The sequence below is a fragment of the Varanus komodoensis genome, unplaced genomic scaffold (assembly GCF_004798865.1).
Source record: "Varanus komodoensis strain SLA01 unplaced genomic scaffold, ASM479886v1 scaffold145, whole genome shotgun sequence".
In the NCBI taxonomy this organism is placed as follows: Eukaryota; Metazoa; Chordata; class Lepidosauria; order Squamata; family Varanidae; genus Varanus; species Varanus komodoensis.
The window spans coordinates 119,117-135,969 of NW_025335425.1; the positions used below are offsets into that span (position 1 = coordinate 119,117).

At 47.3% G+C, this 16,853-nt stretch overlaps 1 protein-coding gene across 1 annotated transcript; it reads right to left on the reverse strand.

Moving 5' to 3' along the window:
- Nucleotides 1-938: 938 nt before the first annotated feature.
- Nucleotides 939-15,759, reverse strand: LOC123020222 (vomeronasal type-2 receptor 26-like). The gene is made up of 5 exons (XM_044423659.1): nt 15,632-15,759; nt 9,491-9,682; nt 8,140-8,251; nt 6,925-7,042; nt 939-1,843 (listed from the first exon to the last, which is right to left on the reverse strand). The coding sequence occupies exons 1-5, from the start codon at nt 15,757-15,759 to the stop codon at nt 939-941; spliced, it is 1,455 nt and encodes a 484-aa protein (XP_044279594.1).
- Nucleotides 15,760-16,853: the final 1,094 nt, after the last annotated feature.

Genomic DNA, 16,853 nt, shown 5'->3' on the forward strand with positions numbered 1-16,853 from the left:
GCAAAGGATTTGTACCCTGAATTCAAGTATGAGTAGATTTGAGAAGGGAGATTTAAGCTCACCATTTTTTATTTATCTTTTTATAGTTTTTATATGCCGCCCGAATATTAAAAGTCTCTGGGCGGCTTATGAAAAACAAAAAACCATAAAGTAAAGCAACCATATTCAACAAACAACAGACAACACACTGCCTCCAATAAATGATGATAAACAACAGGGATAAAACCAATTAACTCTTTAAAATATTAATAAACTAAAAAGGTCATTGCAAAATTATCCATGGAGTAAAGAATGTATCAAGAAATAACAAGGGACAGTTCTGTCCACCATGTCAACTTCCTGTCCAGAAGGATTTCTCTAGTGACTCTTCAGAATATAATGTGAAAATGTCAAAGGAATGAAAACAGAAATTATTAGTAGAACCAAGAAAACGCAAAACACAGAACTTAGCTAATGATAGTAAAGTGGGAAGAGATCTTCCTACTGTTCCCACCTGTTTGAAATGGAGCCTCTTTTTTCCAGGTACTGAAAACTGCAAATGTTTTATTTCTTTATTTGTTACATTTCTGCTCGATCCATATATGCAAAATGGATCTCTGGGTGGTCCAGAAGTATCAGAATCTTGAGCAATAGAAAGATGAACAATGGAAATGCCATTTATGCTTTGTTCTTCATCATAAGATGCTACTGGGTAATCAGGTCAGACCTCACTAGAATAATGTAGCACTTGGAGAAGAAGATGCAGCCCAGCAGCCCACTGCTGAAGGCCAAGATGGAGAAGACATAAACAAATAAATAAACAAATAAAAACAAGCACTTATTTCTAAGCCAGTAAAATTACAATGGGAGAAATTCTGCAAGAGATAGAATTTATTGATTATGAACAAACTAATGAGTAAGAAAAGAATATTTCTGTGTTGGTACAGCACAATGTGAACTCAGCCCTTGGTCTTCACCATGAGATGCTCCTTGGTATTCAGGTCAGGCCTCACTAGAATAATGCAGCACTTGGGCAGGAAGATGCAGCCCAGCAGCCCAGCGCTGGAGGCCAAGATGGAGAAGACCTGCACGGTCACCATGTACTTGCCCCTTGTGCTCAGGTAGGTGGGCACGAAGGACACCCAGACGCTGCAGAAGACCAGCATGCTGAAGGTGATCAGCCTGGCCTCGTTGAAGGCCCCAGGCAGCTTTCTGGCCAGGAAGGCCACTGTGAAGCAGACGGCAGCCAGGAAGCCCATGTAGCCCAGGGCAGCATAGAACATGGCCACAGAGCCTTCGTTGCACTGCAGAATGATCTGGCCAGTCTGTGAGTGCATGTCAGAGTCAGGGAATGGGGGAGAAATTCCCAGCCAGATGGTGCAGATGATAAGTTGGATACTGGAAGAAGAGATGACAATAGAGATGGCCAAGCTCTTCCCCAACCAGTTCCTTGCCCTGTTTCCTGGCATAGTGGCCAGGAAGGCCAGTACCACAGTGACAGTTTTTGCCAGGAGGGAAGAGATGGCCACTGAGAAGATGATGCTGAAGGCCATTTGACGGAAAATGCAGGTGATGCATCTTGGCTGACCAATGAAGAGAAACGAGCATGGAAAGCAAAGCAGCAGGGATACAAGAAGGATGTAGGAAAGGTCTCGGTTGTTGGCCTTGACTACAGGGGTTTCTTGGAATTTCCTGAAGATTCCTAATATAAATCCTGTGGTGATGGTGAAAAGTAGGGCCAAGCAAGTGAGGAAGGTCCCCAAAGGTTCTTCATAGGACAGGAAGGTGATGACTTTGAGGATGCACTGATCACGGGCCTTGTTTGGATATTGGTCTTCTGGACACTTCATGCAATGTTCTGCATCTGCAAAGAGGAACATCTCCCTTTTATCTTGAGTAGTCCCTGTTCTTTCTATTCCGCCCTCATTATCTCTAATTGATTGTCTTCACATAGTACTTTTCATCATCCATGATACTCTAACCTGGGAATGGGGAATCTCCATCCACTAGGTCTTTTCTGGTTTTTTTTTTTTTCTGCAGGATGTTGTTGTACTTTTTTCTTCTAGGAGATTCCCCACGTTTTCCTGGCTGTTTTACTGGGGATTCAAGCAGGTAACCCAGCCAGTGGTCCGTGGCACTGAGCAAGTCATTGCAGAAACACACACTCATTTTGAATGGGGATCACATCTGTGGGATCATCTCCCAGGTACCTGAATGTGGATGGGGCCGCTCTGCAGATTTAGCAGGGAAGGATTCCAACCTGATCTGGCAGTAGGAACTTCTGAAATTCTGTAGGTGGGCAGGCGAAGCAGAATAGGACCAAAGTCCAGCTTTGGTAATGAGCCATATACATGGTTATATATAATTTAAGAGGCAACATTTCAAGTGTACAATACATACTATTTAATGTAAATCTATGTTTGCTTAATACATGGAACAAAGGGTGAATAGAGCCTGTGAGCTGATGAAGCATGAACTGAAGCTGCAATTTGGAAGTACAGTAAAACCTTGTATTGCAAGTAACTTCATCTGCAAGTGTTTTGCAAGATGAGGAAAAAGTTTTTCTAAATGTTAACTTGATGAGCATGCAATGTCTTGCAGTTCAAGTATTACACGTGCTTTGCCTGATGAGTGTCACGTCACAACTGAGTGCTGGTTCTCTCTCTCGCTGGGGGTGTGAGTACAGCATCATCTACCCTCCACTAGCGCGCCCATGATCGTGCCTGACTCCCCCCCCCAGTGTGCCCAAGATCACACTCACTCCCCCCCCCCAAGTGCACCTGCTTCAAATTTTTGTGATTAAAAAACAAAAAGTTGCAGAATGGATTAATCTCATTTACACTGAACCGTATGGGGAAATTCGCTTTGATATACAAGTGCTTTCGATTACAGGCATGTTTCTAGAGCAAGTTGTGCTTGCAATCAATGGTCTTACTGTATGGAATTTGTTAGTAATAGTGATAGTAACAGCCAACAACATGGTCTGCTTTGAAAGTGGACAATGACATAGAAACACAGAACCAGAGCAAGTCAGAAGGGGTCTCCCAGGCCATCTAGTCTGACCCCCGGCTCCAGCTAGCTCTGCTCACTACATGCCCACCATGTGCATGTCCAGCCTATCCTTGAACACCCTCACCAATGGGGCCTCAACCACCTCCTGTGGAAGCCCATTCCATAACCTCAGGGTCCTAACCATCAGAAAGTACTTCCTGGCACCTGTTCAGGTGCTTTCCTTCAGGACACTTCATGTAACGTTCTGCATCTGAAAAGGGAAACATCTCCCTTATAGTGTGAACAGTCCCTGATCTTTGTATTCCATTCTCAATACCCTTGCCTTGAATTGACCTTCAGCACATTGCGCATTTCAACATCCACATCTGATCCTCATTGTCACCTGGGAATGTGGCATCTCTGCTCAGTAGGGCTTTTCTGGGTTGTTGTACATCCTGTTCCCATGCTTTCTCTGGGAGATTCCCATTTTTATCCTGGATGCCTGATTCAGGATTAAAGCTGGGCACCCAGCTAGTGACACACAGCATTGGCCAAGTCTTTTTTGGCACACCACCCTCATTTTGTATGTGGATGACATCTCTAGTATTAAGTCCCAGGGATCTGTTTGTGGATTTGCTCCCCATTGTGGGGGGGGGGGGGCACTGGGCCAATGTAGCCTGCAAACATTTCAAACTGAGCTGATAGTAGGAGTTTCTGAAGTACTAAAAGTTTTTGGATGGGACAGAGTGGCAGCAAACACTAGCTGATGTACTGAGCCATATAAGTCCTGAAATTTAATTTAAGATAAACTTTTCAAGTGTAAAATGGATATTCTTTCATTTAAAATAATACTTGTTTAATGCATGGGACAAATGGGGAATGTGAGTTTTTGAAAAATGGTGCCTCTGAAATATCAGAGTCTAAGGGCAGCTTAAGAATTTGCTACATAGCACATGCATAGTTGAGGTATGGAATTTGTAGTAAAAGTAATAGTGACAGCCATCTGTCACCACTTGGCATGATGTGGTCTGCTTTAAAAGCAGACATTGATGGGTGTTCATACATGCTTCCTCACATGCCTGAATACACACCACCACTAGAAAATGCCAAGGAACTTCCTCTACCTCCTTCCAAAGGAAACTGAGCCCTGCCAGGATCTTCATCCCTTCTGTGTCTCACTGCTGAGAGGAGTGGCGAGGAAGGCCACTGTGAAGCAGATGGCAGCCTGGCCCATGTAGCTGAGGGCAGCATAGAACATGACCTCAGAGCCTTTGTTGCAATGCAGGATGATCTGAATTGCCTGGGAGTGCTTGTCTGAGTCACAGAATGGGGGAGAGGTGCTCAGCCAGATAGTGGAGAAAACAATTTGCACACTGGAGCATGAGGTAACAATGGAGTTAGCCAGACCCTTCCCAAGCCAGTTCTTTGCCCTGTTGCCTGGCTTTGTGGCCAGGAAGGTGAGCACCACAGTGACCGTTTTGGCTAGGAGGGAAGAGATGGCCACTGAGAAGGTAGTGCTGATGGCTTTTTGTCAGAAGAGGCACGTGATGCTTCTTGGTTGGCCTATGAAGAGGAAAGGGAATGTGAGTTTTTGAAAATATGGTACCTCTGAATAATCAGAGTCTAGGGACAGCTTAAGAATTTGCTACATAGCACATGCATAGTTGAGGTATGGAATTTGTAGTAAAAGTAATAATGACAGCCATCTGTCACCACTTGGCACGATGTGGTCTGCTTTAAAAGCAGACCTTGATGGGTGTTCATACAAGCTTCTTCGCATGCCTGAATAAGCACCACCACTGTAAAATGCCAAGGAACTTCCTCTACCTCCTTCCAAAGGAAACCGAGCCCTGCCAGGAGAAGTGGCATGAACCCGACAGGATGCTGCACGGAGGACTCATCCACCTGTGAAGTGCAGAAAGGCCATGCAGACTCATGGTGCTGATCCATGCCCACCTCACTGCCTGTCCTGCAACATGGCGGGGGCAGCATCCTCCACCATGAGGGTTCATGCTCCAGGGTGAGATAAATTACACAGGATGGATCCCCTTCTAGGAGTGCCCCAGGTTAAGCCTCTGTTGAAGATGACTGGGCTCCCAATATCTCGCTATGACTGGTGGGTTGTCAATGATGATTGTTGTATCTCATGAGTCACTGCTTCCCCCAAGGCAGTTCAGTCTCTGGCAATCTGCGGCTTCCCTGAAGGGGTTGTTCAAGCAAAGATACTTTCATTTGTCACTCAGTCCCAGGCCAGCTTTTTTATTCTGGTTCTGCATCTTGTCTACCACTCATGGCTCAAGAGGTGCAAAGAATTTCTAATACTGCTCCTCATGGGAATTGAATTCAATCCAAAGCCTTCCTTGCAAAGCTTAGAATGTGTATACCACGCCCTTCCACCTTTTTCAACTTTCTCTACTCCCTTCCCTGTTTCCACTGTCTTTTAGCAAAGCAGGTGGGGCTCGCCCTGGTAAGGCAGCTCTCTGTCATCTGAGGAATGACTGCTCCAGATTCCCCAAGTTCAAGTGGAACAAAGGAGCAGGGTGGATTGCACAGGGGCCTTTGCAGTCAGGATTGGAATGGTTCTGTCTTGTGCTGGAGCAGCTAATGTCTGAGGCCATGGAAGGGACCATGTACCATTATTGTGGCCCCCATAGAATTTTGGTAGTTCAGTCTATGGAAAGATTCAAACCAAAACTGACAGTGATCTCAGTGGGGTGGTGTAAGGTGGTGTCCTGCAACAACAGGGGATTTGATGCAATGGCCTTCCTGGCCCCTTCCAACTCAACTGTTCTATGATTCCAGAAGATGAAGGAGATCCCCTCTTGCACCAAGCTCTCCCAGGTCAAACAAGGCACTCTGCTTTCTAATTACATGCAAACTGCAATCCTGCAAGAGATGCTGTGGTATGGAGAGCCCAGACACGCAAGTGCAGTCCAGCACACAGTAGTCACTCCAGGGTCATCCTGCACAGCTTAGTTCCCCTAGAGAGGGTGGTAAAATACTGCAACAGGCAATGCTTGAGAGACTTGTAGTAAACCTGGTGTAGTGTTTAAGCCTGTGAGATTGGGAACTGGATGATCTGGTTCTGGTCCCCACTCCCCATGGATCTCTGGGTGACTTTGAGCCAGGCACATATCATCAGCCCAACTCATCTCAAAGAATGGAAAATTAGGTAAGCTGCTATGAGTCCTTTGAAAGGAAAAAGGGCTGGATATAAATAGGCCAAATAAATAAGTGACTATATACATGTTTTAACAACGTGCTCCATATTTGGTATAGGGGAAGACTCATTGTTTGTGCTGCTTTCCATGCCTAGTTTATACCTGTCCGCAAAGCAGATACCATTGGGGAATACTCCACCCATCATGGACTATATGCAAGCATGGAAGCCTCCCTCCCAATCCAGGATCTGCTGAAGCCCAGCATGCGCAGCTGGGCAACCCATCCCATGTCCTCCTTCACAAACCTCCTTGACATGCCTGATTATGCACCCTGCAGTGCAGGATCACCATCGCTCACATTCTCCTCTGGACTGAGCAACCCACTCCTACACCATCCCTGAGGAGAAGCCCTGGGTGTCATGATGGGTGATGTGGGGGGGGGGGTAGAATAGTGCAATAAAAAAAACCACCTGCAGGAGGAGAAGCATTTTTTTCTGGGGGGCAGGCAAGAGAAGAAGGGAAGAGGGGAAGTTGCTGGGTAATGGGGCACTTCCCAGCATAGCCCAGAATGGAGAAAAAGTGGCCAGCACTGATGCAATGAGGGAATGAGGGACTCTAGGATACAGAAAACAGCAGAAAGGGGATGATCCATCCAACACTGCCATGACTGAGTATGCTTTTCTGCTGTGAGGCTCCAGAAACAACCAACCCATCCAGGATTATATGCAAATGAACCTCGTAACTTGATCGAATCTTTTCCCTCCTCACTGAATTTTCCACTGCACTCACCCACCTTCCTGAGTGGAGATGGTCCCTTCCGCACAGGGAGCACAGTCATAGCAGCAAACGGGCTCTCCTTCCCGAGCCACCTTGAAGGATCCCGAGCGACAGCTCTCCACACACCTGGCCTGGGGCAGGGGCTGAGCAAGAGAGAAGGAGCAACAGGGAAGGGTGATTGGAGCTGAGGAGGTTGTGGACTGAAGAGACAGAGCTGGAATGCACAGACAGGAGAGGAGGTCCACGATTAGAGCAGATTCTATAGGTGAAGCTGAAGTAGCTGGACATTCTGGACAAAATGCATCACTTTTAAAGAAAGAAGGACCAGTAAGAGAAAGCGGTTGGGGTTGATGTAGTTGTGGACTGGGAAGTTAGGCCTGGAAAGGGTGGATAGGAGACGACATCCAGGATTTCAGCAAATCCCATACTTACACCTATTCTTGTGCAGCAAAAGCTGTTTTACACTTTCTCCCAGCTTTATTAATTGCCTCAGTTAAATATGCCTGTTCCTTCTCATGTTACTTAAGAAATGGGAAATGCATACTAAGTAATGAAGGGGATAGTTTTCTTCACCTGATCTTGCCATATGGGCCATGCAACAGGATCTCGGTGAATGGTGAACTTGGGGACAGGCCACCCGCGTCCTTCTAGACTCCCAACTTTCACTCTCATAACTGTCTCATTGGGAAACCGCACCCAGTTCACAAGGTCCAAGTCAGCTGCCAGGTCTCCATTCTCATCCAAATACACCCCTTCAATAGAACAATTGTGGAACTGGGGGTCTCTCAGGAAAGGGTGGACCTGGAAGAGCAGAGAAAGCACAAACATTGAGGAAAGAAGAAGCCACGTTATACAACCTAGTTTTCCCCATTTGGCTAGGGGATGCTTCCAGATTCATGTGGCTGCCAGTGTTCCGCATTATGGAAAAGGATTTCAACAGCAAGCCATGATTCCATCACAAACCCCCATGAACCACCTGGATTGGGCTATTATGCTGTCTGAACTGAATCAATGAAAGATCTAGAAGAACTTTAGCTAGAAAGAATTCCAAGCGCCATGACAATAGGGTCTACGTCCTGAGCAGTCAGGAGAAGGGATAAAAAGAGGGACTAGCAGAGGAAACTTCTCCATAGATATGCAAAATTTCTCAAGTTTTTATTGCAGGGCAATAATTGCAGAACTGAAAACACTGAAGGATCAACTGGGATCTCTGAGAAGGAGATGCAAATACCTGCCATGGCTGAAGCCCTTGCATGCTCAGCCTGTGTTCTCTTTCCTTCTGCAGTCTCTTGAATTTGGTGGTAAAAGCCACATCCAAGGCATGGGCCATAGCCTGGATGGTGCTGTAAGTGAAGAAGCTGTTCAGAGACAGGGCTCTCTCCACATCCAGTTTTGGCAGGGCCCTCAATATCTCCTTCTCTCTGCATCTTCTCCACACTTTCACTGTCTGAATATTCTTTGGATAGGCACATTCAAATGCTGTTCTCACAAATTGATGCATATCCAGATAAAAGTATTCAAAAACATCAAGATTTGGCCTTGGAGTTTTTTGTAGAATGAAGGAGAAGTACATATAGATATTCCGGAAATGCATATGCGCATTAATCAAGTCAAGGGAAAAGTCCGATAATGTTGTGGTGATGCAGATTTTCCCTGTAACAGGTTTCATCATACGTTCAGTTGCTTCTTCTATAATCTCTATTCCATACAACGAGGCATGGAGCTCTACAAAATAAACAAAGACATTGGTTTCTACCAACTTCATCACTGACTCATAACTGAGGCTAAGAGTACTTGATTTTAGTTCTGGGAAGCTGTGTGAAAAAATCACACAAATGCCATTCCTGAGAAACTCCGGTTTCAAGGTTCTCATGAACTTGTCTCCATTCTCAGTGTCCAGTGAAAAGAGACCAACCATCATCCACCGGAAATGCAGCAGCAGTTTGACAATCCCCGAGTACTGGAGCCCTTCCTTAGGGACCATCCGATAGGAAAATGGGGACTGGGTTTTATCATTCACAACCTGGGAACTGAAAGTATATGTGATCTGTGAAGGAAAGGAGGAGAAATGAATAAACTGTTTCATTTTGGCATTTGCAGATTAAACCACTTAACATTTATTTACCAGCATGCAACATCTTTCCTTATAATTTACTGGAAAAGGAAACATGGATGTGGAGAGTACCCTGAACTTTCTCAATGTTTCATCCCACTTATCTTTCAGTTGGGTATAATTGGTTTTCAGGGATGACCTAAGAAAGTTAGTTGTCCCCGCTCTTCTTGAGTGACTCCAAAGTGCAGAATTGTTAGCTCTACATAGAGAGCATGGTCCTAACAGTACCAAATGAGTACCTTTAACCCTTTTCATCCCAGGCTTGATCAGTATCGTCTCTTGTTCTGGGAGTGGCAGTGGTCATGGCAATTCTTAGGAAAATGTTCTGATCTTTATGTTGCACCTGGAATTTTTTCCCCAAACCTGCACCTGTGGGATTTTGTAGATGCCCAACATGTTGGAAAGCTGCATGGAGTTGTCGGAGTCTGATTCTTCAAGAACGGCCAGCAGATCATTTCGCCTGCCACACTTGTAGTTGGGAACATGGGCCTGGCTTGTTGAGAGCAGGTCTATGGCTGCATCGGATGTCAGTCTAGCATCATTGAAGCTGCCATAGATGTTGTAGCCCAGGGAGATGTTGGGCAAGAGCCTGGGATTCCAGTTGATCTCCTGGATGGCAAAGAAGAAGGAGATGATAATCCAGTAATATGTGTCTCTCAACCTGAAAGAAAGATAAGCCATAAATGGCTTAGGACCTGGTTATCTAAAGGACCGTCTGCACCCACATGTGCCTAGCTGGCCTCTGAGATCAATGCAGGGGGCCCTTTTGTGGGAGCCATCCCTCAAGGAAATAAGAGGGGTGGCTAACTGAAAGAAGGTTTCTTCTGCTGCTGCTCCCCATATTTGGAATGCTTCTTCCTAAAGCAGTTCAGTGGAATAGGCAACATATATATGCTTTTTTAAATAAATATTTGTTTAGATAGATAGATAGATAGATAGATAGATAGATAGATAGATAGATAATTGGTCATTTAGACAGATAAGTGGATGGGTCACCCTGCCATCCCATTCCACTTGAAATTCAGAGACTTCATTGCTTCTTTCGCTGTTGCCCTTTGATGTTGTATCTGTCTCTGCTTTGTGTTTCTCAGTCTTTCCATTTGCTCACAGTGGTCTCTTCCTGAAGCAAGAAGGCCAAGTGCAAATTCCTACAGAACTGCTGGTTCAGAGTTTTGAGGGGGGATCTGCATGTTTTCTGCCCAAGTCAGTATTAATTAGGCATTATATAACACATGCAGCCTGGGTGTGCAGTCCAGAGCTGGAGTTCAGCATGTGTAATAATTTCATGATGAAGGAGAAATCAATGACTGGATAGTAGAGACATTGGGAAGGTGGAATACCTTCTTCAGGCTGGTGCCCCTCATTTCTATTGGACCCAGTTCCTGAGCATCTCTGAACAGGAGTTTTGTGGCTGGCATGTTTGTGCAAAATAAGACATTTGAAAGAAAGTGCATGGCAAGCTGTGCTGCCCAACTGCCCATGGTCCTTTGTCCTATCGCATGAACCAGGCCAACAACTTACCAATTCTGTCCATGTGAGGCAGGTTTATTGAAAGTGTGTAGACTAAATTGGCCATCTGCCATAGGGATGGTGGCACTGAAGATGTAGTCTCCTGGCCGGTAGTAATTCAACGGCTGTAATTCACCCCGTTCCCAGCTCCAGGGGCATTTGGCATCTTGCATCCCACAAGAAGCTTCTGTGGAGAGCAGCAGCAGAAGGAAAAGAAGTCTCATTCTGGCTGCTCTTCCCTCTTTCAAATAATTATAGGAACACTAAGGAAGAGGAAGAGGAACCCAATACCCCTTGGAAGAACATGTTTTCTCTGGCTCTCCTGACAGAGATGAGCCTACAGCCAGTGGTTCACCTGAAAGGAATAAAGAGGAGTCAGCTGCGCAAAGACCTCCTGCCTTGCCTGAAAGCTTTTCCATAGCTCTGAGTGAAAGACCTCTTTGGTACCTGGGTGCAAGACACACCTCAACCTGCTTTGTTACCTCATCCTTGCATCAGTGGACTCTGAGGTGGTATTTCTGGGCAGAAGACCCAGGAGTTTGAGCATCAGTTCCCATGAGACACTAAGATTTCCATAATTAAAAAATTGAGAAAGTCTGAACACCTCTCCAAATTCCTGAACATTTTGCATGTAAACAGCTGGAGAAAAACATGATTGCAAGACCTCAATAATGCTGCTCCTTCATAGGAACCAGGATTGCTGGATTCTTGTCAGGGGCACGCTCTGGAATGAGCCTTGCCAGGGTGACCTGCTGGATCTCACACTTCCTACTTTCTTCCCAGTGGTGCCTCTGTTTCAGGCAGACTCTTCTCTTTAGTAGCGCAGCACAAAGGGTGCCCTTAATTTTGTTCCTTCCCATTTTGGAGAGGTCTCCATAGTTCCCTAGAGACTCAGGGACTCTCTAACTGGCACAGCTCCCAACTTCATGAAGCAGAAAGATATTTTTGTGTTACCCACCCTCAGCTGCAGGGAAAGGCAGTTGTGCTTCTGGCAAAAGGTTGCACCATTGGAGCCAGCCAAGTTGTTTGCAAGAGGAATGGTCCATGATGCAGAACTTTCCCTTCCCATTACTTGCCATGTCATGCTGGAAGGAGAGCATTCGTGCTTTTTCACCTTTTTCCTTTCTTCTTTGTTTTACCTGAATTTTCCAAAATCTTTCTCCTTCAGTATATTCCAGAATATAATAACCACCATCCATGATTTAATTCTTGTTCTGGAGGTGACCTGGCATGTAGTACTCCTGAGTGGGAGAAGTAGGAGCTGTGCCCACCTGGGTATCTGTTACAGCACCAGCCTCACCTGGAAGAGACAGGAAGGGGGTGTGGCCCTAGTCAATAGAGTCGCAATCTCTCTCACAAGGCTCCCAGTCCACTCAAAGACAGATCTCAAGTGTCTGCACCTTCCATTGGATGACCAAGACATATTAAGGACTCTTTTGGTGCACTGTGCACCCTTCTACCCAAAAGGCTCCCTGCCTGAGCTGACAGAGATCATCTTGGACCTGGTGTTGGGGACCACCAGGATGTTGGTACTGGGGGCCTTCAACTTCCATGCTGAGGTTGCTTTATGTGGGGCAGCTCAAGACTTCATGGTCACCATGAAAACAATGGATTTCTCTCAGCATGTCAGTTATCTTACACATGAAAAAGGTCAAACCCTTGACCTGGTTTTTTGTTTTGTTTTGGTTTGGTTTTTTTTGCTATGCAGGAAGATGCTGACCTGGAAGTGGAGGCCAGGACATTACACCTTTATTTATTTATTTAGAACATTTCTATGCCACCCCATTCGTAAAAAGCCTCGGGGAGGCTTACAAAACAAATAAATAATAATAACATTACCTTAAAAATCCAGAGAAATCTTGGCACAAATATAAAATCAATAAATACAATTAACAATTAAAATAACGTTTAAATAAAAAGGTCTTGGACTGACACCGAAAAACAATGAAAGTGCCAGGAGGACCTCTCTGGGGAGTACATTCCATAGGTGGAGTGACACCACAGAGAAGGCCCTCCTATGGGTACTCACCCTCCTAATATCTTTCACAGAGGATTCCCGTAGAAGGGCCTCTGCCACTGATCTCAATGGGTGGGTGGGCATATATGGACACAAGTGCTCCTTTAGATAACCAGGTCCCAAGCTGTTAAAGGCTTTATAGGTGATAACCAGCACCTTGAATTGGGCCTGGATTTCAATGGGGAGCCAGTGAACCTGACAGGGACTGGGGTTATATGAGAACAATGTCCAGTCCCTGTCAGCAACCTGGCAGCTCTATTTTGCACCAATTGAAGTATCCATACCATCTTCAAGGGCAGCTCCACGTAGAGCACATTACAAAATTCTAATCAGGAAGTTACCAATGCATGTGTCACTGTCGCCAGGCCATCGTTCTTCAGGTAGGGACACAGCTGATGAATTAGCCAAAACTGAAGGAAAGTGTTCTTTGCCATTGCTGCCCCTGAGCTTCTAGCAACAGCTCTGGGTCGAGGAGCACTCCCAAGCTGCAAACCCTGTCCCTAAGAGGGAGAGCAACCCCATTCAGGACAAGGTCCATGTCCCCTACCCCACAGCCTGAACCATGTACCAACAGGACCTCCATCTTGTCTGGATTGAGCTTCAGTTTATTGGCCCTCATCCAGCCCATTATCTCAACCAGGCACCAGTGCAGTACAGCCACTGCCTCACCTGGATTGGTTGAAAATGAGAGGCAGAGCTGGGTATCATCAGCGTACTGATGATTCCACAGCCCACACCTCCTAATGAACTCTGTTTCATGTAGCTGTTTCATGTAGATGTTGAATAGCAAGGTGGACAAATGGACCCCTTCGGAACTCTATGGCATAGCTGCTATGGCACAGACCAATAGTCCCCAAGCACCACCTTCTGGAATCGGCCATTGAGATAGGAGCAGAACCACCTCAAAGCAGTGCCTCCAACTCCCAATGCCGCTAGCCTATCCAGAAGGATACCATGGTCGATGGTATCGAAAGCTGCTGAGAGGTCCAGGAGGACCAACAGGGATGCACTCCCCCTGTTTTATTTCTGCACAGGTCATCATACAGGGCAACCAAGGCAGATTCAGTACCATACCCAGGTCTGAAGCTGGACTGAAATGGGTCCAGATAATCAGTTTCATCCAAGAGTGCTTGGAGTTGTACCACCACCACCCGCTCTAACACCATGCCCAAGAACGGGATGTTGGCCACTGGTCTGTAACTGGAGGCCATCTCTGGATCCAGGGATGCCTTCTTTAGGACTAGACGGACTACCACCTCTTTCAAAGGGGCAGGTACCAGGCAGTCCCTTAGAGAGGCATTGATGACCTCCAGGATCCAGGCCCTATCCCGTACTTGGCTTTGTTAAGTAGCCAAGATGGGCATGGGTCCAATAGGCAGGTGGTGGGATGTACTTGTCCAAGCACCTTGTCCACATCATCAGGCCACAACAAGTGAAACTCATCCATTAATTTTGGACCAGATGGCAACATTGGCACCTCCCCAGAAGGTTCTGTGTCACTAGTGGAGTCCAGCTCAGGACAAATCTGAGCGATGCTCTCCTTAAAATGCTTGGCAAAGTCGTCACAGTGGGCCGTTGAGGGTGGTATGGGGTCTTTCTTAGGGCCCAGATGTGCCAGTCCTTGTACCACCCAAAAGAGCTCTGCTGGACTGCATTGTGAGGAGGCAATGCAAGTGGAGAAGAATTTCTTTTTCGCCACCCTCACCACCACAGCATAGGCTTGATAATGAGCTCTCAAGTGTGTTCGGTCAGATTCATCCCGTGATTTCCTCCACCTACGCTCTAGACATCTCCTGACCTGCTTCATCACCCGTAGTTCAGATGTATACCAAGGGGAGGAACGGGCTGTTAGGTGGGAGAGGACGCTTAGGAGTGATCGTGTCAATAGCCCTGTTCATTTCCCCATTCCACAGTTCACCCAAGGCATCAACAGGAGCAAAAGCCTTATCAACTGAGAATTCCTCCAGGGCCTTCAGAAATCCATTCGGATCCATCTGGCTCTGGGGATGGACCAGCACAATCGGGTCTGCACCCTTACAGAGGGAAAGGCTGCTCTCGAGCTCAAACCTCACGAGGAAGTGATCTGACCATGACAGGGGTATCAGATATAAGTTCCTCAACCTCTTCCTGCCCCATCGAGAAAACCAGGTCCAGAGTGTGTCCACATTCATGGGTCGGACCAGTGACATGTTGAGACAGCCCCATGGCCATCACGGAGGCCACAAAGTCTTGAGCCGCCCCAGTCAGAACCATCTTGGTGTGGAGATTGAAGTCCACCAGGACCAACATCCTGGGAGTCTTCAACACCAAATCTGAGACTATCTAAAACAGCTCAGGCAGGGAAACTGTTGGGCAGAAGGGTACAAGGTACACCAACAGAATCCCCAATCTGTCTCGTTCACCCAACACCAAGTAGAGGCACTCTAGACCCGGCCTCAAGAGAACAGGAAGCCCCATGAGGGAAATAGAGGCTTGGTAAACCAAAGCAATCCCCCCTCCCCTCCCCTGCAGGTGTGGTCGTGCTGGGCCAGATACCCGGGCGGGCACAGTTGAGAGAGGGAGACATCCCCCCCCTCCTGCCCAGGTCTCTGTAATGCAAGCCAGGTCGGCCCCCTCATCCATGATCAGATCATGGATGAGTGATGATTTATTATGGACCAACCTGGCATTAAGCAACAGCACCGACAAGTCTGGGGGGCGGATGACAAGCCTACCTGGAACCCTCAGGCTGGGGGAATAACCAGAAGGAGGAACAGGTGTTAACCATCTGTCCCTCCTTCTTCTAGGTGGACTCGTTAGACCCAGATTGCCCATGACCACCCTAATGGCAGCGCCCACCTGCTCCCATGGAAACTCCATAGTCAAAGCCGGAGATGAATCCATTAAAATTAGAACTAAAAACACATTAAAAACCCTTAAAAACCCTTTAAAACACTCCCACAATGCCCCAACACAAATTACTATTCTCACGAGCCAGCAAACCCACAAAGTCCTTGGCCAGCTCAGCCCTTCCACAGCCCTTCCACAGTGAGTCATGCCGGCACTTGTCCCAGTGCCCAGCCCCCAATCCGGTATGGCTCTCACCGAGTGCCAGCAGGTGAGGAGGCGAGGACGGTCATGCAGATCTTGCCAGCCGCCAGCAAGATGGCGGTGTCCTCGGCGACAGCGGGTGATGTCGGGCCCATGCTCTGCAGTTTGGCCGGGGCGTCCATCGGCCTCGGGTCCAGCGATGGCCACCAAGGGCGGTGTCTGCTTTCCTCTGGTCTGGCAGAGTGCCTCATGGTGTTCGGCGGCAGTGGTGGCAGGGTGTCGATGGGGTGGGGGGTCCAGTTCCGGCCCCGGCCTGGCCACGTATGGCGAGGTATGCCAGTGCTCGTCCCCGTGCCTCGCCCTCAATCCGGTGTGGCCTTCACCCAGAGTCGGTGAGGGAGGAGGCAAGGGCAGCAGCGCAGAACTCCCCGGCCACCAGCAAGATGTCAGCATCCTCGATGATGGCAGGTAATGTTGGGCTCGTGCTCCGCAGTCCAGCCATAGCGTCTGCCGGCCTCAGGTTGTGGTCAGATCACCTCCTTCTGAGATTTAGACTGAGGGCCTCATTCTCCCTCTGAATTGTGTGGGACCTATCCAGCTAGACTGCCCCTTGAGTCTAATGGATCTTTATGGATATCTGAGGGCTCTGGGGAAATTTCCGGTTGACATGAGTGGCACTGCTGTCAATGCTCTGGTCAATTTATGGAATGTGGAAATGACCGGGTTGGTCATCAGGGCTATGCTATGGTGGGGAAGATGAAAACCTTCTCTCCATCCATTGCATCCTCACAGTGCCATCCAGTGGTACTTTTCCCAGTGCTGCAGGGCCTGTTACACTCTGGGCCCAAGTGTGATTCTTCTGCTCTGTTGGCAGCCCTCTGTGACTACTTTGAGCCACACTTCTGGCATAAGGTCACTCAGATTGTCATGCATTGAACTCCACAGCTGATTTAATCCTTGAATGGGAGGTGTCAAGAGTGCTGGGTGGTCCATCCTTGTTGGACAGGTTTCAATTATACTGGCCTGAGGATGTGGGCAAGGTGCTTGGACAAGTCCATCCCACCACCTGTTTACTCAAACCTTGCATTTCATGGATACTCATCAGAGTCAAGAATGGGATGTCTACCAGGTTACAGGACATTGTAAATGCCTCTCTAAGGGAGAGTCAGGTCCCCTCACCTTTGAAGCAGGTGGTGAGCAGACCCATCCTGAATAGGGCAAACATGGACCGAGGGTTGCCATTGATGGAATAGGCAGCTTATAAATATTTTGAATA

Coding starts and splice junctions, on each gene's coding strand:
- LOC123020222 (XM_044423659.1), bottom strand. CDS start 15,759: ATGGACGCCCCGGCCAAACTGCAGAGCATGGGCCCGACATCACCCGCT. Junction 7,043..8,139: donor AAGGGCTTCAGCCATGGCAG/GTATTTGCATCT, acceptor CAGCCCCTGCCC/CAGGCCAGGTGTGTGGAGAG. Junction 1,844..6,924: donor GACCATCTCCACTCAGGAAG/GTGGGTGAGTGC, acceptor TCCTCTTTGCAG/ATGCAGAACATTGCATGAAG.